At 43.3% G+C, this 26,599-nt stretch overlaps 3 protein-coding genes across 7 annotated transcripts in view; 2 read left to right on the top strand and 1 right to left on the bottom strand.

Moving 5' to 3' along the window:
• BRAF (B-Raf proto-oncogene, serine/threonine kinase) overlaps positions 1-12,149 on the top strand; it is an 87,214-nt gene extending 75,065 nt beyond the window's left edge. For both annotated transcript variants that reach the window (XM_069807534.1, XM_069807533.1), the window contains one exon: positions 4,214-12,149. In XM_069807534.1, coding sequence (XP_069663635.1) covers positions 4,214-4,236 — 23 coding nt within the window. In that variant the 3' untranslated portion in view covers positions 4,237-12,149. The remainder of the gene's footprint in view (positions 1-4,213) is intronic.
• A 718-nt stretch (positions 12,150-12,867) lies between these two features.
• Positions 12,868-14,248, bottom strand: NDUFB2 (NADH:ubiquinone oxidoreductase subunit B2). Of its 2 annotated transcripts, none has more exons than XM_069807543.1 (4): positions 14,095-14,248; positions 13,862-14,006; positions 13,687-13,784; positions 12,868-13,220 (listed from the first exon to the last, which is right to left on the bottom strand). In XM_069807543.1, the coding sequence occupies exons 1-3, from the start codon at positions 14,163-14,165 to the stop codon at positions 13,710-13,712; spliced, it is 291 nt and encodes a 96-aa protein (XP_069663644.1). In that variant the 5' UTR covers positions 14,166-14,248; the 3' UTR covers positions 12,868-13,220; positions 13,687-13,709. The 2 variants fall into 2 exon arrangements, with proteins under 2 accessions (XP_069663644.1, XP_069663643.1); XM_069807542.1 differs by having other exon boundaries at positions 12,868-12,948.
• A 425-nt stretch (positions 14,249-14,673) lies between these two features.
• On the top strand, positions 14,674-26,064 carry LOC138690073 (trichohyalin-like). 3 transcript variants are annotated; one of them, XM_069807536.1, is made up of 10 exons: positions 14,674-14,918; positions 15,116-15,475; positions 16,977-17,154; positions 18,293-18,521; positions 19,427-19,677; positions 20,595-20,736; positions 21,957-22,201; positions 24,345-24,508; positions 25,224-25,470; positions 25,790-26,064. In XM_069807536.1, exons 3-10 carry the CDS (start codon positions 17,014-17,016, stop codon positions 26,012-26,014), a joined length of 1,644 nt encoding a protein of 547 aa, XP_069663637.1. In that variant the 5' UTR covers positions 14,674-14,918; positions 15,116-15,475; positions 16,977-17,013; the 3' UTR covers positions 26,015-26,064. The 3 variants fall into 3 exon arrangements, with proteins under 3 accessions (XP_069663637.1, XP_069663636.1, XP_069663638.1); XM_069807535.1 differs by having other exon boundaries at positions 14,675-14,918; positions 16,977-17,148; positions 19,109-19,677; XM_069807537.1 differs by lacking the exon at positions 18,293-18,521 and having other exon boundaries at positions 14,676-14,918; positions 19,109-19,677.
• The last annotated feature ends 535 nt before the right edge of the window (positions 26,065-26,599 follow it).

The following is a 26,599-nucleotide window of genomic DNA, read 5'->3' as shown; positions in this document are numbered from 1 at the left end:
CTTACACATGGAGCATGGTTTGGGATCCGTGGCCATAATGTGATCTTAGCTTCTCACTAAACATTTTATGAAGCCTAAAAGGAGGCTAGTTTTTGTGGATCATTAACTTTATCTGACATAAAGGCATTTAGGGGTTTTAAATTCTGTAGTTTCTAATTGCTGCTTCAGTGAGATTTGGGAACATACGTAGGACGAAGATGCCTAAATACACCTGTGGATTTGGGTCAGTGTTCTCAAAGATGCAACTCAGCTATATTGTTCAGAAACAGATACCTATTGGTCCTGAAAACAGGTCTGTAGGATCCCAGGCTTTTCTGGAGCGGTAGTTTATACTATGCGAGATGCCTTTTTTCTTTACTTCCCTGCATTTCAGTATAGAAACAAAATCTGTCTAGTACCTTCTAGAAGGACCAGATCCTCATAAACACTGCTGTATATTCTTCTGAGGATACTAATTATCCACATCAGTGTACGTTCGAAGTTTTTATTTAGCCAGTGGATGGAATCCATACTAGAAGATCAGCGCAAGATCCAACAGAGAACTGCCTCTTTGTCATATTTTTTTTCTGTGTCTGTGAATGTAATCCAGGCAAGGTGTTGGAATTTGGTGTTTCCCTTTAAGTCAGTTACTCTCTACTTCAGTAGACAAGGCTGGCATGGGCCTGGAATGGAACCATTCTTCTCCTTATGATTCTTCTGAGAAACGTGGCATCTACACCAGGATAAGGAGTACAGTTAAGATGATGCGTTATATACCTTAGTAACCTCATGAATCCAGGTAACTTATAAACTTGTGAGAGTAGAGATTGGTAACTGCATCTTAAATCCTTCCAGGAATCAGGGGCAGCAGGTTCGCTCAGAACATGCCCTTATAATATATTGTTTAGACACAACATGAAAGAACTTTTATCATCTTTTTAGTATAGATTTTTTGAAAGTGTGCATTTAAAATAGTTTCCACTTGCCTTTGCATGTGACAAACGTGAAAAGACTGTAGCAACTAACTTGAAAGGGCTCTGTAAGAAGTGTAGATTTTCAAATGCTATCCATCCTTTGGAAGGGAATTGCTTTGTTACCAGTCAAAGCAAGTATCTGAAATTCTGCTTGGTAAAAAGCACATCAGATGTCTGGCTCACAATGAATAAAAATGTGTGTTGTTTTTTTCACATCCCAAATCACTAAGTATGTGGTAAGCTGATCTCATTTGGAGCAGCCATGGCCCAGCTTCTTACTCTGGCAGATGCTCTCCAATTCCACAAGTCCGTTCCGTGCAGTTGAGCGGCTTCCCCCCACCGTCAACAGAGCAGCTCTCCAAAATCTGGTTAGAAAACTTTCCTTGCCCACCAGCCTGAGCTTGCATTTGCTAGGTCAGCTCCTTGAGCCATGTTGCCTCAGGGACAGACAGTGCCACTGTAGCACAACGGGCAGGTCATTGCTCTACAGCTCAGCTCAGGAGGGAGAGTGTGACTGCAGTAGTCCCAGTTTAGATTAGCGTTGGCCGTTAGTCCAAAGAGTCAGCGCGGCAGAATCAGGACAATCCTGTTCCTGCAGGTTAGGGCATATCGGGTCCTGCTCCTAAAGCTGTCTTCATTTCATCCATTCATTGCTCTCAGGCAAGACCTTCCTGTCCCTCTAGAAAACAGTGAATTCACGGTTCAGGTTACTTCATTTATCTGTATGCATCTAAGTCTCAGGAAGAGGTTGCCTGTGCTCTTTCTCCCTCTCCTACAGTTGGGCTTTCTTTCAGAAGATGGCAGAGCCAGCTTACAGGTATTTTACATCTTCAGAATAGAAAGGGTGACATAAAGCATTCTAGCTACTCCTCAGAAAGTCCTGTTGACACCTAGCACGATGGAAGATTCCTGTATGTGGATAGGTATAGCCATCTGCATTCCTCATCTAGGGAAAGCTGTTACTGGTAACTGTATTTTATACACATTCAATCAAGGTATTCCCATTATTAGATGAACGTGTTACCTATTTTGGTCTTCTATTGATTTGAGATCAGATTAGCACCTGAATTTTGAAAGAGGAGATTTAGCATTAGCTTGTCAAAGAAAATTTCTTTGCTAAGGTTTTATTTAAATGGCAAAAGAGTCTGAAAATCACCTTTTTATAGCTACCATTCTATCTGAAACGCTTCTTGACTTCTGATCCTGTTTTTCCATTGCCCTTTCCCAATTAATGGTTCATTTTTTATCTTCTGAAATCCCTGTATGACTATTAAAAGCTGAATTATTACCAGAAATGGGCAGAAGGACAAGATGAGTAATGAGGGAGCAATCTCTTGTTTATAAATTGATCTTTAATCAGCAGTTTAGGAAGGCAGACTGAAAAATAAATTAAGTAGAGCATGTTTTGAAAGTGTAGCTAAGCGTGAATGTCATTCTTAAAAATTAGCCTCACAGGCAATACTTGATGACTTTTTTGTCCTTCTCTTAAAAGAAAAAAAGTACAAAAATTAAGGTGTTTCTAGAAGATACTGTGAAGGTAGTTGGGAAATTGGTGAAATGTGTCAGAGAGAAGCAAGAAAAATTATCAAATATTTAGAGTATTTTCGAGCAAGGGTTTTATCTGTTGGTAGAACTAGTAAAACAGGCAGTTAGACCCATTGTGAAGTTTTTAATTATTTTGTTATAACTTAAACCTACCACCACAGTCTATCAAGACACGTAGAGCTTGAGATCTGTCAGAGTCCCCTGTGCCAGCCACCCTTATTTTAGGCCTTGGGTGTACTCCCTTCTCATTTCGTATGACACACAGAGCCCTCTCCCCTCTCCCTGCTTTCTTCGTGTTCCCTTAGAGCAGCTGGATCAGCTGTTCCTACCAGGCCCTGCAGACGCCTTTTCTTCCCCCTCCTCGTGCTGACTGCTGATCACTCTTCTTGGTTCTTTTCTTTATACAGCAATACATTCCATGGAATTAATGCTATCAGCCTAAAATTCCGTTTGCAGGGATGTTTCTGGTTTGTTTCCAGTATTCAGAATAAGAATCTTAAGAAAAACCAAAGCCAACAGAACGCTTGCTCTTGAAAGGATGGAAGGACACCAAGATAGGGAACAGTTGTTTGAATGTAATGGCATTCAGCACACTTCTGTTGAACAAAACAAAGGGGGTCTTTATGCATGCTTATTGTTCCTTCATTATTAGGAGGACTCTGAGGAGTGCTGTCAAGGAAGGGGCATAAACTAACCCAAAATTCGTGTGAAACCCAACACAGGGAAGTTATATGTATGTTTCTTTTTCTCTTGCTCCTAAGTCCTTTTGGTTAAGCATAGTTTGACACCCCTCCCTAAAAATCCTATAGAATACAATTTCTTTGTGGGTGGCAGGGAAATCTTTTGGCTAATGTGTAAGATTAAGAGGATGAGTACCTTAGATTCAGCTTCTATTCAGTGTTCTGGCAAACTTCTTAAGACTTTGGGCAGTGATTTTACTCTGTGCCGTAGTTTCATCATCTCTGAAATGGGACTACCAGTCTATCTCACGGCATGCTGATGCTAAATAAACTATGTAGAATTTCAGGAGATAATTGCATGTGAAAGCACTGCATAGCATTACTGCTTATCCAGTAATTCTGAAGGAAGCATGGGGTTGCTTTATTTGTTGTGCTCCCTAGTATCGAGGCCTAATTCCTAGTCTGGGAGTGAGTAGACAATGTCACTATTCTTATTTTTCTCACAGTAGGTTGCTCTGTTGGTTTCTAAACCAGATCCTAGCATTCTTCAGTACTGGCTTAATATTCAGGCACTTTACTGTATATAGTCTTTAAAGGTTAATATGTGTGTCAAATAGTTCTTTGTTACGAAACCAGTTTTACACCAGAATAGAAATTAGTTTGCAGTCTGACACGTTTATTGCAGTTTGTTGCTTTTCAGGAGGATATATGTGCAATAAGGAGTTTAAAGTGAAATTAAACTGACACATTTTATTTTCAAATGCATGATGAATTAGACTTTGCTTGAACTTTCAGACTTCTGTCTTGGGAAGAATGGGTACAGCTTGCTTTCAAGAAATTCTTTTCTGGTAAAATATGCTGGGTCTGTATTCAATGTTCTCTCACTATGTGTTCTTTTGTGCTTTAATTTTAACAGTTTGCATTTTTTAACATCTTTTATATTCAACCTAATGTTTGACTAGTCTGGAGAAAATCTCTGACCACCTAGTAACGGAAATCACCTTTTTAAACTAAGCTCTTGTCCTCCCTCTACAGGAGAATTTGCAGCGTTCAAGTAGCCACAGCACCATGGCAGCACCCACTCTGTTATTTAAGTCTTGTGTTCCTACAGTTTCTTAACATCAAAACTCTATTCTGCTCCGCAAAACCTAAAGTAATTTAGAAAAGATATCCATAAGCTTAGAAGTGGAGCAGAATGGAACTGCCAGTCCAACACAATGGGAAAAAGTACCTTTTTGGGAACCAGAATCCTCTGCTGCCAGTGTTTCTCCTTCAACACAAACCACCACATGCATTCGGAGACCCGCAGTGGCTGCCTGTGCCGTTGGCATCATTCCCAGGAGAGAGGAGAGTGCGCTCGTGGTTTGACTGTGGTGCTCGGGCATGAGGGGATGGAACTGCTGCTGCAACTTAGGAGACTTGCTTTGGATGGTCTGCCGGTCGGCTTTCTCCCTCTAACAACGTACCATCAGAGGCTGAAAATCTGATGAGTGCTAATTTAAAAGAATCATCCTCCATTCCGATCTTTTTTTTCCCAGTGTACTCACTGATTTGTGGACAATGCAGTATCCCCTTTTCACTGTATTACAATGTCAAACACCTAAATCTGTCTATATTATTGGGTTTTATTCCAGTAAAATTAAAAGTGTGGGGTGATGGGAGCTGGAGAAGATGTTACTCAAAAGGCGAAGAGGTTAATCTGAAGGAAAAGGGGATGCTGCTGCACCTTTTTTCAGATTTACTTTATCACTTCTTCAAAAAACAAACAACAACCACCAACCTTAACCTTTTTCCTTTTCCAGTATTTTCTTGGTGTGTGCATATACAACATCTTTTAGAAGGATTAGGTAGATCCTTCTTTTGTTGGTCCAGCAACAAACTGAAGTTTAAAAAAAAAAAATGTAGCGAGATTGTCCTCTCTGTTTATTTTTTTTCTTTTGTATCATATGATACAATGTGTTTATCAAAGATGCTACTGCAGCATCTGAAGTCTGTAGAATTCCTGATACAGACTGTGAATGGTGTATGTACCTACTTTAAAAGTTTTATTTTAAATGAGGGTGCAGGTTAATGCCAGGTACCTTACCAATATGTAATGTTTTCATAAATGGGAAAAAAAGTTCTCAGGTTGAATTGAATAGAAATACAAAATCCCCTAGAATTAGACATTCCGAAAATTATGTTTTGGTACTTTCGAGAGCTTTTTTTAAGGATTTTTATCCTGTTAACTAAATGTCCTCTGATAAGTGTGTGTGTAAATGTGGAGCATCTTGTCCTAATGGCAAGTTGTTAGATCAAAACAAAACGGTACTTGCTGGATCCACGCTGACTACTTCTCCTCTCATTGCTTTCTTCCCTGTCATCTCTTCCCTCCCGTTTGTCTTTCCCTTTTGTACACTTTGCAAACTAGGATGAAGGTGGCGGTATCTCCATTAGAGTGCTTTGTTTTCCTGTCCTCCAATCCTGGTTTTCAAATGGTTGGTAGCTTTTTGACAAGTTACCCAGTCAGGGAAAAAACAACTGGTAAAGTTCTGCACATCGTTTACCTCTAGTAGAATATCTTGTGATGTGATCTGTTTGCAGAGTTCTCTGGTGTGTGGTTTTACATGTAAATTATTTGTACAGAGGCAAGTCAGACCACATTAGAAAGAAATTCAAGCTCAAACAGAAGTTTTCAGAATTTGATTCCTCTCTGCCCTGTACCACTCCAGGTGAGGCAGGAGAACCGACCCCCCTCTAGCGGGGAGGTTCTTGCTGGGAGGAGGTGGGGGTTGTTAAACAAAGTCATGACAAATAAATGAAGGAGTTAAATGTGTGTGAATGTGGTGTCTGTGCTAAACATGGGTGCATTGGGTGAGGACGCTGTCCTTCCCTCCCTAGGAGAGTTGGACTGTTTCTGTCTACAGAAGGTTGCTCCCAGGTGAAGGGAGAAACGCACATCGGTAGTGGAACGTGCTTTTAAAACCCTGGAGTTCTGCGGTGTTGCTGGTAGTCTGTTATGTTTGTCAGTAAATATTTACTGGGGTTATAGGGACTGGACTAATCTGAAGTGGGAATTATAACTGAAATACTGTGTATTCATATTAATTCCACAAACATTAGCAAGACAGCAATAGTGAATGACTTAATAGTCACTACAAGAATGAAGTGATTCATGTTGGTACATGAATAGAATTGATTTTGTGTACAGGATGCATTTTAAAAAAAAAAAAAAAAGCACAAATTTTTTCTTGTCTGCTGTGGGTCTTCAGATGCTGTAAGATTTTTTTCCTTATTGAGATTGGCAGGAATTTAAATAGTAGCAATAGCCACTTTCCAGTGTGGAGAAGGTAACGAGGGAGTGGTGGTGTGCAGACGGGTGAAATTGGCGTGCTCCCTGGTGATCAACTGAGGCCAGTACCTAAGAGATGGAAGGAGCCTGGGACCACTGGGGTCAGCAGGCAGGTGAGAGCATTTACAGACTCCCAGAGGGTGAAGTGGTCATTGCTCATTCTCATTCCACCCTGTGCATTGCTCCAGCCCCTGTGTGGGCTGTAGCCTAATTTGTACATGTTGGGCATACTGGAAATTAATGTTCTCTCAAAAGAAACTGTTATTGGAGCAAGTATGTACAGGTGGTTCAACAGTCATTTGTTTCACAGAGCTTGTTAAAAGCCCTAGTTTCCTTCCACAAGGTCATGCTGGCAGAAGATCGTCTGCTAAAATACAACTGTTAGGAATTTCATTCCATCTTTGCTTAAAATGAACTTACTTTTGTGAAGATTCATTACCCATTAGTCTACAATATGCTTCTTGAGCCCATAAGAAAAGCACAAGGAAAACTGCTATCCTTGTCCATGCAAAGCACTTTATAAGTAACACATGATCTCTGGGGGTTTTTTTATTGGGGTTTTGTTTGTAGTTTTGTTTTTCTGGTTTTTGGTTTTGTTTTTTTTCCCTGAGGAATGTGCAAGTTGTTTGGCTGCTGTTTAGAGAAGTCCTTTCAGGATGCATTTCTACTGGTTTTCATGTTTGTTTGTTTCCTTCCAGATAGCTGTAGTAATGTGTGTTTGTCTGTGAGGTCCCACATAATACTCACGCAAAACTTTGGAAGAAACTTGGTTTGTAAATAATTGGGATTATTTTTTTTTAATCTTTTCCTTCAGGAGTTTTTCTGGATGTCTTGCATGCCATCAGAACCAGTCTTAAAGGTGCCCTGTAGATGTTTAGTGAATGGGGAGATAGGAGTAGACAAGAACTGAGTGTCCTGTATAGCAGTGCAATGAAGAAAGTAAAGTGAAATGACCAATACATTCTTGTCCATTACACCAAATTTCTTAAGCTTCTCTGTGGTGTCCCAGCCACAAGCTCATGGCATAGTATGGAGATGTTAGTACATATTTTGTGTACGCGTGTTGGGACAAACATCTAGACACTCATACTACTTTTAGCTCTGCAGTATCTAGTATCTAATAATTATTTGCAAACCTACCAGTATCCAATCCCAGATATTCATGTCTTTTATTAACCACACATACACCTTCCCCTCTGCCTTTCCTTTTCCATACAGTTAGAAGAGGCCTGTTATCTGTTACATCTTCCCTGTCAGTACGTGGTTGTTTCCTGTGGTGTATTTGCTGGAACTGGAACATTGTAGTGGAGCTTAAACCAAATGGTATAAGCAGAGGCCTGGTTATTTTGAAAGTAATTTCTGCGTGAATTAAGTCCTACATAGGCCAGATACAATTAGTCCAGTCATTTCTTTTTTGCCAAACTCATGTAGGTCATTAAATTAATCTAATTCTGCTTTTTATGCTTACCTAAAATCATCTTTTCTTGTATTTGAATGCTCTTGCAGCTGGTGATGATGATGCAGAATGTTTGAGGCAGAATTTGGCCTTCATGACATAAAATGAGTGAAATGCTGACTGTTGATAAATACCATGTCTTTCCACAAATGCCAAAATCAGAGGAAAAATTACACTGAAGATGATGCATAAATAGGTTTGCTTCTGTGTTTGCCTGGTGATGTAAATGCATCCAGCATTTTCCAGAACATTTGGGGAAGCCAGATCCCCAGAAACCTCACAAACAAGTACAAGTTGAAGTTTTGATAGCTGGAGGGGCTAAATTTAAGGGAGAAGCATGTAGACATTTCACACTTCTGCAGCCTATAGATTTCATTCCCTTCTTGACTGTGAGTGCAGCATGTGTAGCACAAACTATTCATTGTACTGTAGATGTCTCTTCTGTCTGTTGAAAAAAGTATCACCAGTAGCACAATGTGACAGGCAAAGCTTCTAGGTACAGCCAAGTTCAGTTAAAAAGCAGTTGCATGAGTGGGCTGTTACAGCATCACTTTGAAGTTGCTGGGTGTTCTGGTTTTCTGTTAAGGCATTTTACATAGAAGTTTATGAAACAAACTTTCTGTTTACTGCAGCCTTGTTAATATGCATTTGCACTTCGTATTTGTTTTGGCATGCATTTTAAATATCTTTCTTCATTGCTTCATTGCTTCTTACCTAGTAAATAAAATTATCAGAAGAGCAGAGCAAAGTTGTTAAAACTTTCTCTTTGCATTTAAGTTTCAAGGATGCTAACACAGAAGCTACCAAGTCAGCACCATAACAGCAGTAAATAACTATGAAACTGTGGAAGGAGGAAACTTTAAACACTGCAGAATATAGAATATACAAAGAAGAAATTCAGATGAAAACTAGCGTATCTCTCTTCTTTAGAAGAGAGAGCTAGCAAGACCCTCTGTTAAATGGTTTACATAGGGATCCCCCAAAACAGTCTTTGCAGTTTGCCAAATGATCATGTGCCTTCGCAACCTTAAAAAGTACAACAGAATGTAAACCAGGTGCTTTGTAACTAGAGCAGTGGCTTTGGTTTACTTCTGATGCAGTAGTTTTGTATATAGCTATTACTATAGGTAGGTAGTTTGGGGCTGGTAAATGTCTGTAAAAGAGCAAGGAGGGCAGAGAGCATTCCCCAAAATACCTATGATCATTTCAAAGCTGGGAATTGAAGGATACCTAATTCAGTTACAGTAAACCTGCTGCTTGAAATCTGCTCTATTGAAAGTTAAATGAGGTTCATTTAATTTAAAAATAAATAAGCCCTCCTCCCCCTCCAAAGACACAAAGATCTTATTAAAAGAAAGCTCGTAGAAAGCTCCAGAGAGGCCCAAAGTTACACTGTCATAGCATCTCGGAATGAGATGGTGGATGAAAAATGAGAGTTAGATGAGGAGAAATTGATGGCTAGTACTCATGTAATCAAAGTCCACATATATCAGACCATACAATTAATTCCCTGGCCCAGAAAGTGCAATTAATTTTGTTTTCTGGAATATCAACAGGTTTCCTTAGTTCTTCCTTGGGTCTCTTGCAGTTACTCTTCAGTGGTTGCATATTTTTATTGCACGTTAACTGTGGGAGACAGTAGGTGTCTTGTCAGCTGAGGGACAACCAGTGTCTTTGAATTTGATCTATTCAAATTTCAAACCGGTTACATAGACTTCTGGCAGTACCTACATACCAGTGTCATATTTAACCTACTTGTCCATAAAGGACAAAATAATGGGTTTTGGTATTAGTGCTTTTTCAGGTCTTTTCCTTTCCTTCTTTGGGGCAAGACTTTGGGCATAATTGTAAATTACAAAGTTATGTCTAAATGCACAGTTCATATGAAATATCAGACCAATTTTAATTTGGTTTTGTTCCTTTTAGAAAGCAAAGTGTAAAAACTAATGTTCCAGGAACTATCTGGAATCCTACCACCTACCCCAAATTCTGCACTAAAAGTACTAAAAATGAGAAGATGGTATTTTGTCCTTTTTAAAAAAAAAAAAAAATCACAAAGAAACTATTTCCCTAAGAGAAGGTTGCTGGGGGGAGGGTTTAGAAACTTCTAAGCTACCTAGGCATTTGCTTCATGGCATCACAGCAGCAATGTGTTCAGCTCATGTGGCCTCCTTAAGAGCCAGCAGTGGCCTGTCTGGTCATTTTTGTCTCATTTGTCGCATTTGCAGCAGCTGTACTTTAGAATAAGCCTCGTGTGACATTTACTTTTGAGTGAGTAAACCACAAAAAATAACTTTTCTTTTTTGTTTGGGAAATGGTTGGGTTTTGTTTTGATAAATGTCATTCTGTGTTGCATTTGTGTATTCACCCTAGCTGAAAAGAAAATCTGTGTGTTTGGGAGTTCAGTGGAACATTAGCAGAAGAAATGAAGCCCACCATCTGGGCATGGATGTTGGGTCTAGGGGGCAAAATGGACCAAACTTGGGTGTTGGGTTATTTTGGGATGGTGGGGGGTACAGAGGGCATAATTTAAACTAACTCTGTCTAAAATAAAATGTAAGTGCAATAAATGTGCTTTTTTTTATTCAAAGCTGTGAACCTTTAGGGAAAAAAAAAAAACACACAAAAAAAATCAACAAAAAAAATGCACATCATTCCTTCATGAGCCTTGTGTCCTACCTGCCTCCCCTTCCTCCCCCCGTCTCCACACTTCTCCTCAACTGACAGAAACCTGACAGTGGCCAACTTGCCTGTGTTGGCAGCCCAAATTAACATTGCTTCTCTTCTGATCTCATTTGTTGGGATTGGGGAAAGTCTTGCCCCCTGCTACCCTTGAAATCCCTCTGGGATCCAGTGCTGACCTGTGCCGCTAGAGCAGGGTCTACTGCTATTTGGGATGTACGCGCCAGCCCACCTGCGCTGTGGTCATCCTGACTGCAGGTGCAGTGTTCCTCCTGGCCCTTCATCCTCCAGTTGTAATTTCCCTCCCCACCTCGTGTCAGGTGTAGTGATGGTCTCCCAGGGCTGGGCAGGTGACATTTTTCTTAAGCAATTGCAAAAGTAATCAGTCATCAGCTGCCTAATTGGATCCCTCTTCCCCTTTGTCAAACCACACATGCAAGCTGGCCACTGTTGCCTTCTGTGACTCTGCCTTGTTTTGAAGGAGCAGGTATACATGTTTGTAATCTGTTGTGCATTACTTGCACTGTCTGTCTTTCTTACTTGAGCGCAGGCTGCTTTTCCTAGATTAGGAAAGGTGCACTGGTCTCTTGCGGGGGTTTCCACGAGAGGCGCAATGCATATGTTTCATTAAGAAGTGATGGAAGGTGTAGCACTCAGTAGTTGGACCCTATGGGGGAGTAAGAGAGGACTGGCTTGTTTAAAGTTTATAGATACACAGATCTATATCCTTTAAACTTGATTATTTTTATATATAGTCAAGACAATGGCATTACCTCATAATACAGAGGCTTGTTTATGAGAGGCAAAGTATCTAGTAAGGAGAGGAAAGGGAGATTTATATACAGATTTGATTTGTTTGTTTGTTTGTTCCTTAGTGCAATGAAATGTATGCCCCACCAATTTAAACTCTGTGCTAACACAACATTCCTTTCAGCTGTTTTTTGGTTTGTTTTTTTTTTTTGACCACCAGAGGTCTGTGAGGGGCTTATGACTGCAAAGTAGAAGGTCCAGTCTGGTTACTTAAAAAAAACAATTGTGTTAGTAGATTTCCGTAGCTGCTTTTTAAAATCTACAATGGAGTAATTGTTTTGAAACTTGTATTTATTTTTTAATTCATAACAAAATGTTTGGTTTTGGTTTCCTGTTACATAGGTCATGGCAACTCCCCTTCTTTCCTTCTACAAGTTTCCCCTGTAATTGCCAATACAACTTATTTTTCTTGTTTGTTCCTTCCCCCTTTACTTTTGTTGTCCCTTCATTTGTACTTTGGAATTTTTCTCATGTAAATTTGTACAATGGGAAATATTGTCCAGTTTGGTTAGAGAGCATGGAGACTTAAAACATATTAAAATTTGATAGCTGAATTCAGATTGAAGAAAACTATTTCTGTGTAAAGTTATTTAAAGAACTCTGTATTATATAAAAGGCAAAAAGTTCTATGTACTTGATGTGAATATGAGAATACTGCTATAATAAAGATTGACTGCATGGAAAAGCCTGAAGGAGATTGTTTATCATGTAATTCACAACTCATCACCATGGAGTTCCAGAGGTGCAACTAAGGTGATTAAGGGGAGTGAAAAATTTACTTTGATGTTGTTGTTTTAGAATGTAACTCTAGAAGGAAAAAAGGGCTGGGGCGGGGGGGGGGGGACGAACAAAAAACCACTATGCAATGCCTGGAGAGTAACCCACCTCCCTTCATCTTCCTTACGCTGGACCACTGTGCTTGGCCCCAAGGCATTTTTACCATTGCAGAAGCTTTCACTTCACAAGGATTATTCTGGACTTTGGTAATATCCGAGGGTGATTTCCCCTCACCCTGGGGAAGGCTTGGTACCAGCTGGTCTAGGTTCTCTTCAGGGTAACTTCCCCTGCTTCTATGGCAACTGTTATTCCAGTTGCTACTTGGTGACAAGATTTCAGTGAAATGTCTTTCAGTTAGCTTCTCTGCAGCTCTAACACAAGTTTTATTTCTCCCCTACCCTTTTAGTGATTATTTGACAGAGCTTTAATGATGGGATTCTTACCTACTGTGCACTTGTGGAAGTTTTAAATCATGGATAAATCACCTTATTTCTTGGGGGCAGCACATTATATATCAAGCAAACATTACAGAAGCTCATGTGGACTCAAGTACCCTGCCTCTGCAGCCATAATGTTCAGCCTCCAGAAATCCTACAGTAGGTACTCAAAAACAAGGTACAATTTAGTTTAGAGTTTGCTTATGGTTAACTTTTATTGAAATAAGGATGGAGGAGCCAAAGCTTTGGTTCCAGGGGCCTCTTTCGTCCCAGGGACCTGCAAGTGACAGAAGAGAATCCTGAGAACCTTTTCACCCGTCCTTTTCCCACCACCAAGAGCAAGGGAAGGACCTCCTCGGTGGCACCCGTGCTGCCTTCAGCAGTAGTTGAAGCTGTAGAGCCATAACATGACACAGCAGCTTAAGAGAAAGGGTAATTAAAAGAACCAGAAATGAGCAAAAGCCTCAAACCTTTAAGGGGAAAACTGCACAGGTGTCTCTCTCTCTAGAAAGAGAGACAGCATGTCCTTAAGGTTAGGTAATGCTGGGTCTACAGAATAGCACAAAAAAATAATTTTGAACTGGTAGCAGTTAAGCTGCAACTCCTCAAAAATTAGGTTGTTAGAGTGTAGGCTTATATTGCCAAAACTAGGCTACCAGGACTCGAGTATTCAGGTACCTGAGAAGAAGAGTGTGTGAAGGCAATAAACGGTGCAAGCAAACAGTTGCACTCTGTGCAACAGTGGTTTGGCACATTAACCTTTGGAAGCACACAAATAATTGCTGAAAGTAGGGTACTTCTAGCAGTACCAAGAGAAGGCAGCCAGAAAGCAGGGCCAGGCACGATGCCCTAGCACCGTATCACAGCCGGGACCTTTGAAGCAAAGCTTAAAGCATGCTCCAGACTGCGTGAGGACCGGTGACTGCATTTACTGCCCTTTAAAGACAAAGCCCAGCCCGGCTGCAGCCCCCGGGGGCCGTCGGGTCCGTTCGAGGAGGGGCGGCAGCCGGCGTACCGGTGTACCGCGGCCGGCGGCGCCTATTCCGCGTCGTCCGGAGGGATGCCCAGCTCCTCGTCCGTCCAGGCCGAAGGGTCGGGGTAGGGGAAGTGGCCCTGGGAGAGAGGCACGGTCAGAGCCCGGACAAGGCCCCGGCCCCCGCTCCCCCCGCCCTGAGCCGCGGCGGCCTCACCAGCACCGCGTCCGAGCTGTGCCAGAAGTGCCAGAAGATCCAGAACCACATGAAGCCGCTGAGGAGCTCGCTCCGGATCACCTGCGCCCGCGTCAGCTCCGGGAACTGCCGGTACCGCGGACGGATGTGCACCCCGCCGCCCGCGCTGCAACAAACGCACCGCCGCCGCCTCACTCCCGGCCCCGCCGGCACCCGGCCCGACCCGCCCCACTCCCCTCGCCCGCCCCACTCACTGCCGCAGCCCGGTCGCGCCGCTCCCGGCCCGCAGCAGCCGCCCCGCCGACCGCCCCAGCGACGCCAGCATGATGGCAGCTCCGCCGCCACCGCCGCCCCCCCCCAATGTCACCCCCGCCACCTCCCAACAACAGCCGCGGCGATTGGCCCGCCCCGGCGCCTACCAACTCCGGGTGCGTTAGGGGGGAAGGGGCACGGGGGAAAGCGGGGGAAAGCGAGGCAAAGCGCCCAGGCGGCGGCGTGGCGCGGTGACACGGAGACAACTCCGCTGCCCCCGACCCGCGGGTGGGCCCGTTGTGGCTGCGTGGGCACCCCCGCCTCCCCTGCTCCTCCGGCACTTGGGAGCGGCGGGACGGCTCCAACGCACCGGCGGGGGGTTCCTCGTGAGTCCCAAAAGTTGGCCGTGCCCACCGCGGGCTCAAAAGAGGGAGAGAGGGCGACCTCCCCGGCCAAACCTCTCCTTTCCGAGCGGGGAAAGAAGACGACGCCGGCTGGCCGCCTTTAAAGAAGGAGCTAAAGAAATAACCCGCCCCGCTTTCCCCCCCTCGCCGCTCCGCCGGGCGGCCCGGCCCACAGCGTCCGGTTGCGTAGCAACGGGGCCCGCGCGCGGTACCGGCCGCGGCCGCCCGAGCAGCCCCGGCTGCGTCTCCCCGCCATGGCGGGCCCGGCCGGGCGGGCCCCGGGCCTCACCTTCGTGGTCGGGATGCGGGCGGGCGCGGGCCCCGCGGCGGGGCTGCTGCGGGAGAGCCTGGTGCGGAGCCTCTTCCTGCTGGCCGGCGGCCCCACCGGCGCCCTCTTCAACGTCGTGGCGTTCTCCGGCCAGGCGAGGCGGGGAGCGGCGGGAGGGTCTCCTCTGAGGGCCGGCTGCCGTAGCGGGGAGGCAGGGGCGAGCTACGGGACGCCTAAGAGCAGAAATGCCCAACAGAGAGTCTCACGCCCGGCCCGTGTTAGCGAAGACCTGCACCTGAGAGGGGGCTTCTGTCGCTGATTTCTTTCTTTCTCCTTCTTTTCTTTGAATAGGTGTTAAAATGGCGCAACTGCCTAGTCAGGTGTTCTCTCAGCAGCGTCACTGAAGCAGCAGCCTGGATTCGATCCCTGCGGTTTGAGAATGGCACGAATGCTGCGAGCGGCTTGGCCGCAGCATTCGAGGACCCAGCCTGTCAGTCGGTGTGTCTGTTCACTGACATACTGCCAGAACAAGAGTCAGAGGAAATCTGCCAATTTCTTATGGAGAACAAGTTGCATCCGGTACACGTCATCTGCCTTCTGGGAGATTCGGATGATCATCAAAGAAGCAAGCAAAAAATAATGGAGAAAGTAGCCAGACAATCAGGGGGGTCCTTTCAAGCGATCAGACTCTCCCCTACTGCTTCTGAAATGGTATACCACTAATATAAGATTAACGCATACTAATTAGTTCCGACTGAATCTTTACTGGATGGCATTTCACAAAGTAGAATGCATTTTCAGCAACAGTTTACAGGGAATAGTGGCAAACTATTCAACCATTGTTTTTACTTAACACGCTATTAATGCAACACAAGTTTCTCTTTTTCCATAAAAGCCAAACACTTTAACATAAGGTTCATAGTTTTGACTCACCTCCCAACTCCCTTGCATTTTGTCTTTCTCCCTTCTCGTAGTCCCTGGCATATTGTTCCCTCGGTCATTGTTCTCAAACATTTCATGTTTTCCATCCTGCTCAGGCCAGATGGCTCCACTGCTGGGTTTGACCTGCAAAACCAACTTTGTCTTCCTAGACTCAATCCCAGCCTTCTTCATTCTTCCTTGACTTCAGCTCCTTTCATTAACTTTACAGCTCTTGCCTGCTTGGGGAGTTTGGATAGCTGCATAACAAGCAGGGTACAAGAGGAGGCAATGCTCACTGGCTGGCCATGGGCTACTGTTTGAGAGCCAAGGGCAGACTGACAGAGGAAGCCAGCAGGGCTGATATGCCTCCGTTGCTCCTGGGGGTGGGAGAGGCAGCTCTGGAACCCCCACCCTGCTTCCATTCTGCTGCCTGTTTCCAAGCTGTGCCTTGTCCTGAGAAATTGGTATATTTTCCAGGTTCAAAGCTCTTTACTAAAATCAATTAACTAAAAGGCATAATTAGTAAGAAAGGAAAACTGTTCTGATTTAAGAATCACACGCTCAGTGCTTCCTTCACAGTAGAATAAAACGATGATAGGATCTGAGATGGGCCAAAATGGTACCTACTATAGCTTTGTGTAGCCTTGAAATGACACATTGTCCTTTGAAGAACACAACTCATTTTGATTGAAGAAACAGGGGTACACCTGCTACATACCTAGCAGCTGAATAGAAGGCAGGTGAAGTACAAGGGGTTTTTTATCATCTAGTTCTTATATTTTATTTTTTTATATTTCTTCTTTCCAAGCTTGATTTCTTAAAATCAAACCATTTGTGATGAGCTTACAGATAAACAGCATAGCACCACAAGATACAATGGAAGAATTAAAACAAAGAGAGAAGGAATATACTGGAAAGTAAATTTCAATTTTATAAATAATATTCCTTTTTAAGGATTTAAGTGTTCAATAAATCATGTTCACCTTCTGCTTCCATCTCCTCCTTCCCCCCTCCAGGTAAGCTCAATGTCCATCTCGCATGTCCAGTGTTGTCACACAGCTAATAAAGATCCCTGTGGCTCTCTGCTGCCAAGATGTCCAGGAATACAATAAGTTCAAAATCTATAGACGGGTCGCTGGAAATGCAGAGAAGAAAAAAGCTAGGAAATAAAGACAGTTATTGCAGAGTGGGGTGGGTGTCCCATGTGGATTTGGTTTCTTTTCATTGCAGCAAGTTGCAGAAGTTCTGTTGCCAGGGTATTCAGTACTTCTTATATTTTGGACTTCCACAGCTTTCCTGTTTGTGCATGGAACCCAGATTCCCTTTGTATGCCCTTGATATCCTTGGCAAAAAGGAATTTCATTGATTCATCCCCAGAGGCTTCCACTTTCATGAGGGGGGCTCGTGTGTTGGCAAGGAGAGAAGCTGATGGCTATTACTACCTGGGCCACATTGCCCAAGAGGTGAAGGTAGCTATTTATCGGGAACTATGCTGCAAGAGAATCTGTGTGTCTTTTCCGTGTTCTTCCCATGCCTCAACAGTCCCATGCCCTTGCTGTGGGGTGGGTATCCTGTGATACAGTGCACTTCATAACCACTATTGTCTCCCTACATCCTATTTTCATCTGTTTCCTGATGATGACTGGCTGGTTACTGTGAGGAGTCCTACAAGCAAAAGCAGCCTGGAAATCAATCCATTTCAGTAGTTATAATAACTTGTTATTCAGAGGCAATCAAACAAAACAGGTCCCTTATCCCTATTGTCTACTTCCACCCAGTCTAAGCAGCAAAGTCAATTAGCTAAACAGCACAATAGTAATCCAAAATGTCTGCCTCCAGGGACCACCTCCTCCTTACCGAACTGAGAGCTTTCCCCGTTCTCTTCCATCTATGTTTCTGGGATTCGTGAGATGATTTTGAATGCCAGACAGAAAATCCCCCCTGCAGGCTTTGTTTAAAAATCCAGTTCATTTCACAGTTTGCAGGTTAGCTAAATAAATAGTGATGCTAGTATAGGTGAGGGTGGCTGTAAGCTCCAGTGTGGGGTGGAACAGATGGGGGCAGCTAAAGGCATGAGGGACATTAGCTGGAGTAGGAGCTGACAGCATTATTTGTGTAAGTGCACTTGTAGATCTGCAGAGAAGGCTGACATTTGGGTAATAGATCTGCCCCACACCCATTGCTGAAGGCTTAAATTAAAGCATTTACACTTATGACAGTTTGTGACAGTTTACTGGTTTGTTACCCTTTTGATTACTATGTAATGAACTGCATCATACACCGCAGTTTCTTTTGGCTACTCTTTCTCTGATGGGAGGTTTTCCTGGTAAAGTTCTGCCTTAGCGTGCTAATTGTGTGCTTAATAAAATCTAAATCCAAAATGAAAGGAAGAGAAAGGTGGTTAGCCCCTTAAGCCCCAGCTTTTTAATTACTTTTGAAGCCCAATATGGGCACAGTACAGTGAAAAACCTGGTAGAAGAGGAAAGCTACACTCCCAGATCACATTCTGCTTCCTGGGATTTCTGCCACTTCCCTCTTAGCACTTGTGTTTGGCCGTTAATTGGACCCAGATGTCTGTCTTGCAAACCGCATGTTTTACTCTTGTAGGGCTCCAGGGAACGCTTTTTAATTCAGTTTGACAACAGTCGCAGTGTGAAAGGCAAGGTACAGCTTCGCATGCAGGAAACGCCTCTTTATGACATTCTCCACTACGAAGATGCCAGGCAAAAGCCTCTTGCTCCAGGAGACAGGGTCTTGGCACCATGGGAGGCTAGAGCTGAACGTTTTGGCCCAGGCACTGTGCTAAAGGTTATAGAGAACAAGGAGGCACGTTTAGGTATGGGATATTGGCTTTCTTAATAGTGCTAGACTCACCACGGTTGCAGGTTACTATACAGAAAAGAGAACAGTCTCAATCATGGAGAATTCACCACCTGCTGTTTGGGTTCTCTCATCATCTTTTTTTTTTTTTTTTTGTTGGCACTAAGCAGCCTTTTCTTTTTCAGTGCCAGAATTAATGCAGCTCCCAGAATTAGCTTTTGCTTTGTTCTGTGAGTGGAGACTTCCTAAAAAATTGGGGGGGGGCGGGGTTGGCATCCTCCCAACACAAGGAGAAAAATATTCCAGGCCCTCATAAGTATTGACCTGATTATCTTAGTCTAGTTTCCAGCTTTTGCAGGGTAAAATCCTGGCTTGCTGTGATGAGTGAGAATTTTGCTATCTATCTACTGTCTTTTATAGGAAGTTCAAAAGAAGGTCAAATTTGAAACCTGTAAAGAAAAAAATCATTGAAGTTGTTACAGAATTGTCTGAAACACAAGCTGTTACTTTTATCACCTGCTTTCTAAGAGATAAATCACACAGGATGACATGCTTCTGATACATTCTTTGCCTTTTTTTTTTTTTTTTTTTAAATATGCACAGCACACAATGGAAGGGGAGTGCTTGTGAATTTCTGGAATGGGCAGACTAAGGAGGTGTCTTCTGACCAAGCTCTGCGGATCCCTCTGCCCTTAAGCGAACGCATCATCCTAGAACTGCAGATGCCTTTAGCAGCCAGGCAGATGGTGGTAGATTCAAGCTTGGATTACCCATACATCGTGACACCGGGTTATAGAGCCTCAGGCCATTACAGACAGGGTCACTCAGACCTGGACTACTGGCCAAGGGGTCTGTATTCGACTCAGCCATGTGCGAAGTGCAGCTGTAGGTGTAACTCACTTCCCCATTGCTGCCTTGCAGCCTGGGAACCCACACGGCCTACAGGGTGCAAAGTGCAGCAGAAAGATGCCTTCATCCCAGGAACGAGCTTGACTAAAGAAGAGCTTAGCAAGAAAATAGAAGAGCAACTGTCTGAAGTGAGTATTTCATCTTCAGAAAGTGTTTCCAGCGAGGAAGAGAAGAAGGAAAAGAAGAGATTGAAGATGGAAAATGTTCCAAAATATGTTCAGTCTTGTTTGGAAGAGGACAATGATGTTATAGAATCTAAGAAGGTAAAAAGTGCTTCACCTTCGCTCTTCTGCTAGCATGTGGTCTGCTATTTGTATAACATCTGCTTTGTTACCTCAAGTTTTCTGCTCTTGGTACCAAAAATTACTAGATGTTTTAGGCCTGGCCCTTATGTATGCCTGCTAAAGAATGGAGAGACTTTGCTCTGCACTGTCTTCCTGATCCTTTGACCAGGGAAAGAGCTAGAAGCTGTCATTGTCACTGGCTGGAGCAGACTCCTAGAACCTCTTCCATGGATGCAGAACATGAGAAGTGTCACGTAGCCCAGTTCCTCTACATCCTGCCTCTGCATAAAGGAGGTAAAGGCCAGAAAAAGTGTCAGACAGAAGACTTTACACTGGATAAAGATTACAGTAAGGGTTGCTCCATACCAAGGCAGTCCCTGGCATATTTCTATTAAGATATTTCTCTACCCCGTTAAAGGCGTCACCTCTCCCAATCAAAGACCAAAAGAGACTTCTGTGATCCTTGGTAGTTGATTTGGTGCTTGTGAACAGGGCACTGGCTGAGGATCAGTAAGGAGGAGGTTAATGTGCACCCGCTACTGCCAAGCTTTTCTCCATTACTCTGCAAGGGTTAGAATCCTGATTTCTGGCATGTGCCAGAAACTCCTTTCAGCCAGAGCTCCTCTGGCCTGATCTCTTTTGTAGCTGTTTGGAACCTTCCAGGCAGAAGTACTGCCGGTTTTAGGTCATTTGAAGATGTAGAGAAACCCACAAAGTGATCAGAAATTACTCTACTTAAGAGCTGTTTCTTTACTAAAGAACTCCGCCCGAGGTTTTTTTTTATTCTTTCTTAAACTTCAGTTGCAACTTAAGACTTTATGCTGTGAGTTCATGAAACTAACCTAGTCTTTTCCTTATCATGTCTGGATTATGATTGCATTTCTTGTTATTTCTAGAGTCCACAGAGGGAGATGGCTCATGTGATGGTTGATACTGCTGTCAACACAGACAGCTGGTTAATGGAGACAGTCCACAAGGAGGAAGCCGATAGTCGACAGCAGGATGCTGAAACTGAGGCTAATTTTAAACATGAACATGGTATTGAAATTGTAGCTCTTTTATCCAAACACAAAACTTGCCACACAATATCAGTGCAGCAGGCCATCATGTCTAAGATCTGTTGCCATAGTTCCTGATGTTTCAAAAGAAAATGCCATAATGCCATGCTGTGAATATAGCCACCATAATGTAGTATCATTATATGTAGGTATTAATGGTAGCTTGAGAAGTTGTTCATCTTCTTCTCAAGGTGAAAGTATTTTCGGATGGAAGTTGGGGGGTTTTGGCTTTTACAGCTACTGCAGTAGCAGCTTGGGGGTTTTCTTAACCTTTTTCATAATGCTCACTATAAATATTATTTATTATAAAAATTCCTCATTTTAAAAATTAATCTGTAACATTAACTATGACTGCCTATAGCAAAAAAATTTCACCAGGACTGTTCTGCAGAACACTCCTTCTCTTATCTGTGCTAAAAATGTTTGCTTTATAATGTCATTGAGTAAACTTTTGTTCCCTTGTCATCCAAAAGGGGCTGGATCATGATTTTAATCAAATTGTTGCTGTTCTCATTTAAGCTAGCATTGTGACAATTGCAGGCATTAAAGTGAGGATTCTGAAAGCCTAAAGCTTTCTCTGTTTCAGCTTTGCTCTGTGTCACTGCTGGTAGAGGGAGAATGAAAAGTCAAATAGGAGTACACGTTTCCCCCCAGCTGGTGTTCCAGCCTCATTCCATGCAACAAATGCCACTCAGGCCCACGCTGTCTTTAGCAGAAAGGTGCAAGCAAACTCTGCTTATGTTCTCAGTTACCCCAAAAAACTGTGTTAGCACAGTGTTGTGCCCAAGCTAATTTCTCCTGCCTCTCAGCAGGATGTATAGTTCTGGCTTTGCCCTATCAAGAAATTTATCATTTTTGCTCGTTTCAGAGCATTGGCAGAAGCAGCTCATGCCTGTCTGCAAAATACCATGTAAACAATCCCTTAGCCTGAGTAGCTGTAAGTGCAGTCAGTGATCTTGTTTTATCAGGCAAAACTCTTGCTTCATTGAAATGGCAAGCTTGGTTTTTGAAAGCTGGGACCTGTTTTGTGGAGACTAAAAAATGTCCCACTTCCTCAGAGGAAAATGTTGGTACTAAATTATACAAGTCTTGCTTGAATATATTTTATATGAGAAGTCCTTTTTTTAAAAAAAAAAAAATTGCTTTCTTTTTCTAAGCTGCCTGTAACCTCATATGTCCCTGCCCTAATTTATTTGGAAGGTCTTTTTGAGTCCAGAGCGGCAGAAGCTCCAATCCAGTATTCCCAAAGGAGCCCTTCCCTGGGAACCAGTGCTTTGGTTCCCTTCAGGCGCCAAAGCTTCTTTAACCGAGTGAATCAATCGCTAGAGAAAGACAGCTTGATCATCAAATCAGCTCTACGTGTACAGAGACCACACAGTACCTCCAATGTGCAGGCTAGGAGATCCACAGATCTTCTAAATCTTCTAAAAGACAAAAGCATTGCAGTAAGTATTTGGTCCAAACTAGATTTAGCTATTAGGATCAAGCAATTTGTTTATGTCATGTGAGAATATACTCTCCTTTGATCTCTTTCTCAAAGGTTTTTACTGCAACAAAAATTATGGCTATGTAGAATAATAGCCATGCATAAATAGAAATGTAAGGTTTCCACTTGGGAATCAGTGTTTGTCCTGGTTTCAGCTGGGATGTAGTTAGCTGTCTTCCTAGTAGCTGGTACAGTGCTATGTTTTGAGTTCAGTATGTGAAGAATGTTGATAACACTGATGTTTTCAGTTGTTGCTCAGTAGTGTTTAGACTACAGTCAAGGATTTTTCAGCTTCTCATGCCCAGCCAGGGCACCTGACCCAAACTGGCCAACAGTGTATTCCATACCATGTGACGTCCCATCTAGTTTAGGAACTGGGAAGTGGGGGGGGGGGCAGGGATTCGCCGCTTGGGGGACTGGCTGGGTGTCGGTCGGCGGGTGGTGAGTGATTGCCCTGTGCATCATTTGTACATTTCAATCCTTTTATTACTACTGTTGTCATTTTATTAGTGTTATCATTATCATTATTAGTCTCTTCTTTTCTGTTCTATTAAATCGTTCTTATCTCAACCCAGGAGTTTTACTTCTTTTCCTGATTTTCTCCCCCATCCCACTGGATGGGGGGGGAGTGAGTGAGCGGCTGCGTGGTGCTTAGTTGCTGGCTGGGGTTAAACCACGACAGTGTTGTACAGGAACAGGGCACTTCTGGTATTTTTACTCAGGACTTTTGATAGAGTTTTTTATTTCAGATCTATTCTTTTCTAAATAAACCTCTCAGCCAGCTCTACTAGATAGCAAAAAATTATTCCTCTTTTACAGATACTGAAAGCAAAACAGAGAAAGTCTGGATAGCCAGCTGAATCCCATAGCAGAGAGTGCATGTCAGGGCTGGGGTGGAACTTCAAGTCTCCTAATCTTTAGGCCAGTCCTTTACCTGCTAGATAACACCATTTGTTCACCTCCCACCTATAGAACACTTTTGATTCTTTCTTGGATCTCACCCTCTGTATGTCATTAAACACAAACCACCCGCAAGGTACAGTTTTTGCAAAGAATAGCAATACACTGGAGAACGAAGGTGTTCACTGCCCCTAGGAAGCCATACAGATCAATGTGTTGAAATAAATCAGTCAAAATGCTACATGAGACTGGCAGGGACATTATTTGAAGGTCCTGTAGTGTTTTTCAGCTTGTGGTATTAAAGATGTCCTCAGGAAAGAACTGGAAGGAGACATTCTGTTTGCAGAGAAGCAGCTAATGGCAGGAACATGCTAATTGCAGCTGGGAATAGGAAAAGGGAGAATGCATTTGGGAGAGGAAAATATTTTGTGGAAACTCTGTTCCAGCCCCAAACAGTTCTAGCAATGCGAACTGGAATGCATGTCTAAGTTTTGGTGATGTTTCCTTGCTCCTTCCCTCATACAGGGCACTGTAAGGATTACAAAAGAAATAAATATTGCACTATGGCTGTGAAAAGAAGCATTGTAGGTGCTCCTTCATCTCTTTACATAGCACAGTGCATTTGAAAATGCAAATTAGGAACACTGCGCAGCATTGAAATGCAGCTACTACTGAAGAAAACACAAAGACTGGTTGATCATGGGTAGAATTTTCAGACAACAGGAAGTGAAGAGTTAGTACACCTGCACAGAACTCCAGGAAGATTTTGTGTTTGGCCAGCGGGAGGCAGTTATTTCTCCTTCTAACAACAGCTAATAAGGATCTGCAATATGATTTGTGGTCAGAAACTGTGTTTTTCCATCCAATCCAGAAGCTGACACAAAGGTTGGGCAGTTTTAACCATTGGCTCAACACTGGAACAACCAGAACAGCACAGCCTACTGACCTACGAAGAACTCTTAAAACTGGATTTTCAGGCACCCCTTTGTTGGTTAAGCCTAATATTTTGTACAGGTTTTAGCACCATACTCAGTGGTTTCATGAACAGGAAGTGACACTGTAATATTCATGAGCCAGTGTGGCTTCCAGAGCTCAGGAGTGACATTAGAAGACTAAGCTGTTCTGGTTTTGTAGGTTTACAGTTTACATTAGAAAAATATACTGATGAGATGATTAAGGGTGTTTTGGTTTTTTTCTCTTAGAAATCAATCCTTAATCGTGCATCTCAGGAGAGACGGAAAGAGATGGACTTCAACAGAGCCAAGACTGAGCACAAAAGGTGGCAAGAGGAACAGAGGCAGCTGAAGAGGGAGCAGCAGCAAGAGGCAGATGGCATCCGACGTCAGCTGTGCCGGGACAACCAGAGGTGATACCTAGGAGCTAACTGGTTTTTGTAGTAAATGTCAGAAGGTTGGTAATGTCTGCTCCCTGGTGCTCTCATTCAGTCTCTGAACATCACGCACTGTGCCTCATGCTAGTCTCTGCAGAGTGGTCATGGTGGTTTAGTAATGGGAATAAAATCGATGTTTGAGGTATGGGTGAGTGGGTATGCATGGATCCATAGCCTTTCGCATTTCCTCCAAGGGCAAATTCCCTTCAATCTCATCCTAAGGCCCAAAGTCCTTTTGCCTCCCAAACCCCTGTTCCCTGCCCCTGGCTCCACATTCCACTTAAGCTTAGCAGGTTCTTGCCCCCATGACCACCTCCTTCCATCTCTTATGTTGCCCCTGTGGCTCCACCACCAATACACATAGCCACCCAGTTGTCCAGATTAGTCCTACAGCCCTGTCTGCACAATCCATTTCCTTGGTTCCTAGTCTTCAGGGCCAAGAACACATGGCCGCACCAGGTTATGTAGTCGGGTGAGCGGATGACTGCAGTTAGCTGACATCAGGCACCAGCCCATTTGGGGTTTTTGCCACCTCTGTTTAGGACACAGGTTTAATCCTCATAACCTAACAAAGAGTCCTGGAATATTAACTGAGCACAGATTGCCTGAGTATCTGCTTTGTGTCTTATGCACTGTCTTTTTCTTTTATTGCTCTTTCTGAGAAATTTGAGAAATTTTGTTTTGGAAACAGGCAGCAATTGCGTCAGAGAACATTGCAAGGGCTAGAGAAACAGCTGGAGCACAAAGACAGAGCTTTGCAGCACATGGCACTGCTCCAGGCTGCTGGGGCAGAGAGGAGCAGGAAGGAATCCTTCTTGCCAGAGGAGAAGAGGAAGGCAAGTCAGAGGCCGCAGTCCTTAAAGACACAGCATTTGCAGAGAAAGGAGTTGCAGGCACAATGCAACAAAAGGAGATTTGAACAAGAGAAAGAAAGGCTGGTAAGGGCAATTCCAGAAATGTTTTTCCTGTACTACCGTGTTTCCAGCAGTGGCACCACCCAGAGTATTTGTCTTTTGCCTGTTTTATATCCAATATCATTATATCATTTTGAGATAAATAAATGAAGGATAACATTTTTTGACACATGTATAAAGATGAAAGTTGGAAAGTAAAATTCTCCATCTCTGTGGTAGAGTCTTTCTGCATGCAAGGAATGAATTTCCATAGATTATACCCATTTCTGACTTCTGCCAGTGATAATTGTGGATGAAATTCAGCATGAAAGCTGAGTGTACAATTGTAAATGTCTTTATGTAGGATTTTCTCAGGAGCAGAATGCAGTCACGGCAGGAAGTGTTGGAACGAGAATCATGGGAGCAGGACAAGCAAAAAAACCAGTACCAGGCTGCCAAAGGCAGAGGGTTCCAGAGTAGAGACTGTTCACGCCAGAAGATGGAAAAAGAAGGCCAAAAACTCTGTGACCTCCAGAAGTACCTGAGAGAACAGAATCTTTTGATGCTCCGGGCATCACTCCTAGCGTAAGGAAGCTGCAGAGTGGGTAAGCAGGCCCTTGAGCAGTTCACAGACCTGCTTTGTATCTTGTAGGTGCGAGTCAGTGTGCTGGAGTTTGGGTGCTTGAGTGCAGTTGTGACAAGTGGAATTATGATTCCTGGAGAAGTCTTTAATCTCTTTTTCATTGCAGCCAGAGTGCATTTTCACTGCTTCATCCTTTACATGCCTTTCTTTCTGGAGTTATTATTCTAGTCCACCTCTGTCAAAGTGAAGCGGTGCAAGCACAGGCACAGGTTATGTCCTGCTAATACAAACCTGCAGGGAAATTAAATACAGGCCTGAAAAGGCTTCTGCTGCTGAATTCTGAGAACTTTCTGTTTCTTCCAGAGCAGCACACTTCCAGGATCACATAAAATAGGAAGTGTAGTTACGTGATGCTGTCATATGACTTACCTTGCTATGTTAACGATACATGAAATATGGGGAAGGAGAGCGGGACACCAGCTGGATGTTAAAAAAAATGAAACTACTGCAGCAATGAAAATGTACATGCTAAAATACAACGTAAATTATCCACTGCAGTTTCCATTATTAACAACTGACTCTTGCAAGTGT

Source organism: Haliaeetus albicilla, chromosome 19 (genome assembly GCF_947461875.1).
Source record: "Haliaeetus albicilla chromosome 19, bHalAlb1.1, whole genome shotgun sequence".
NCBI classification, from domain to species: Eukaryota; Metazoa; Chordata; class Aves; order Accipitriformes; family Accipitridae; genus Haliaeetus; species Haliaeetus albicilla.
This window is presented reverse-complemented; position numbering and strand designations above follow the sequence as displayed.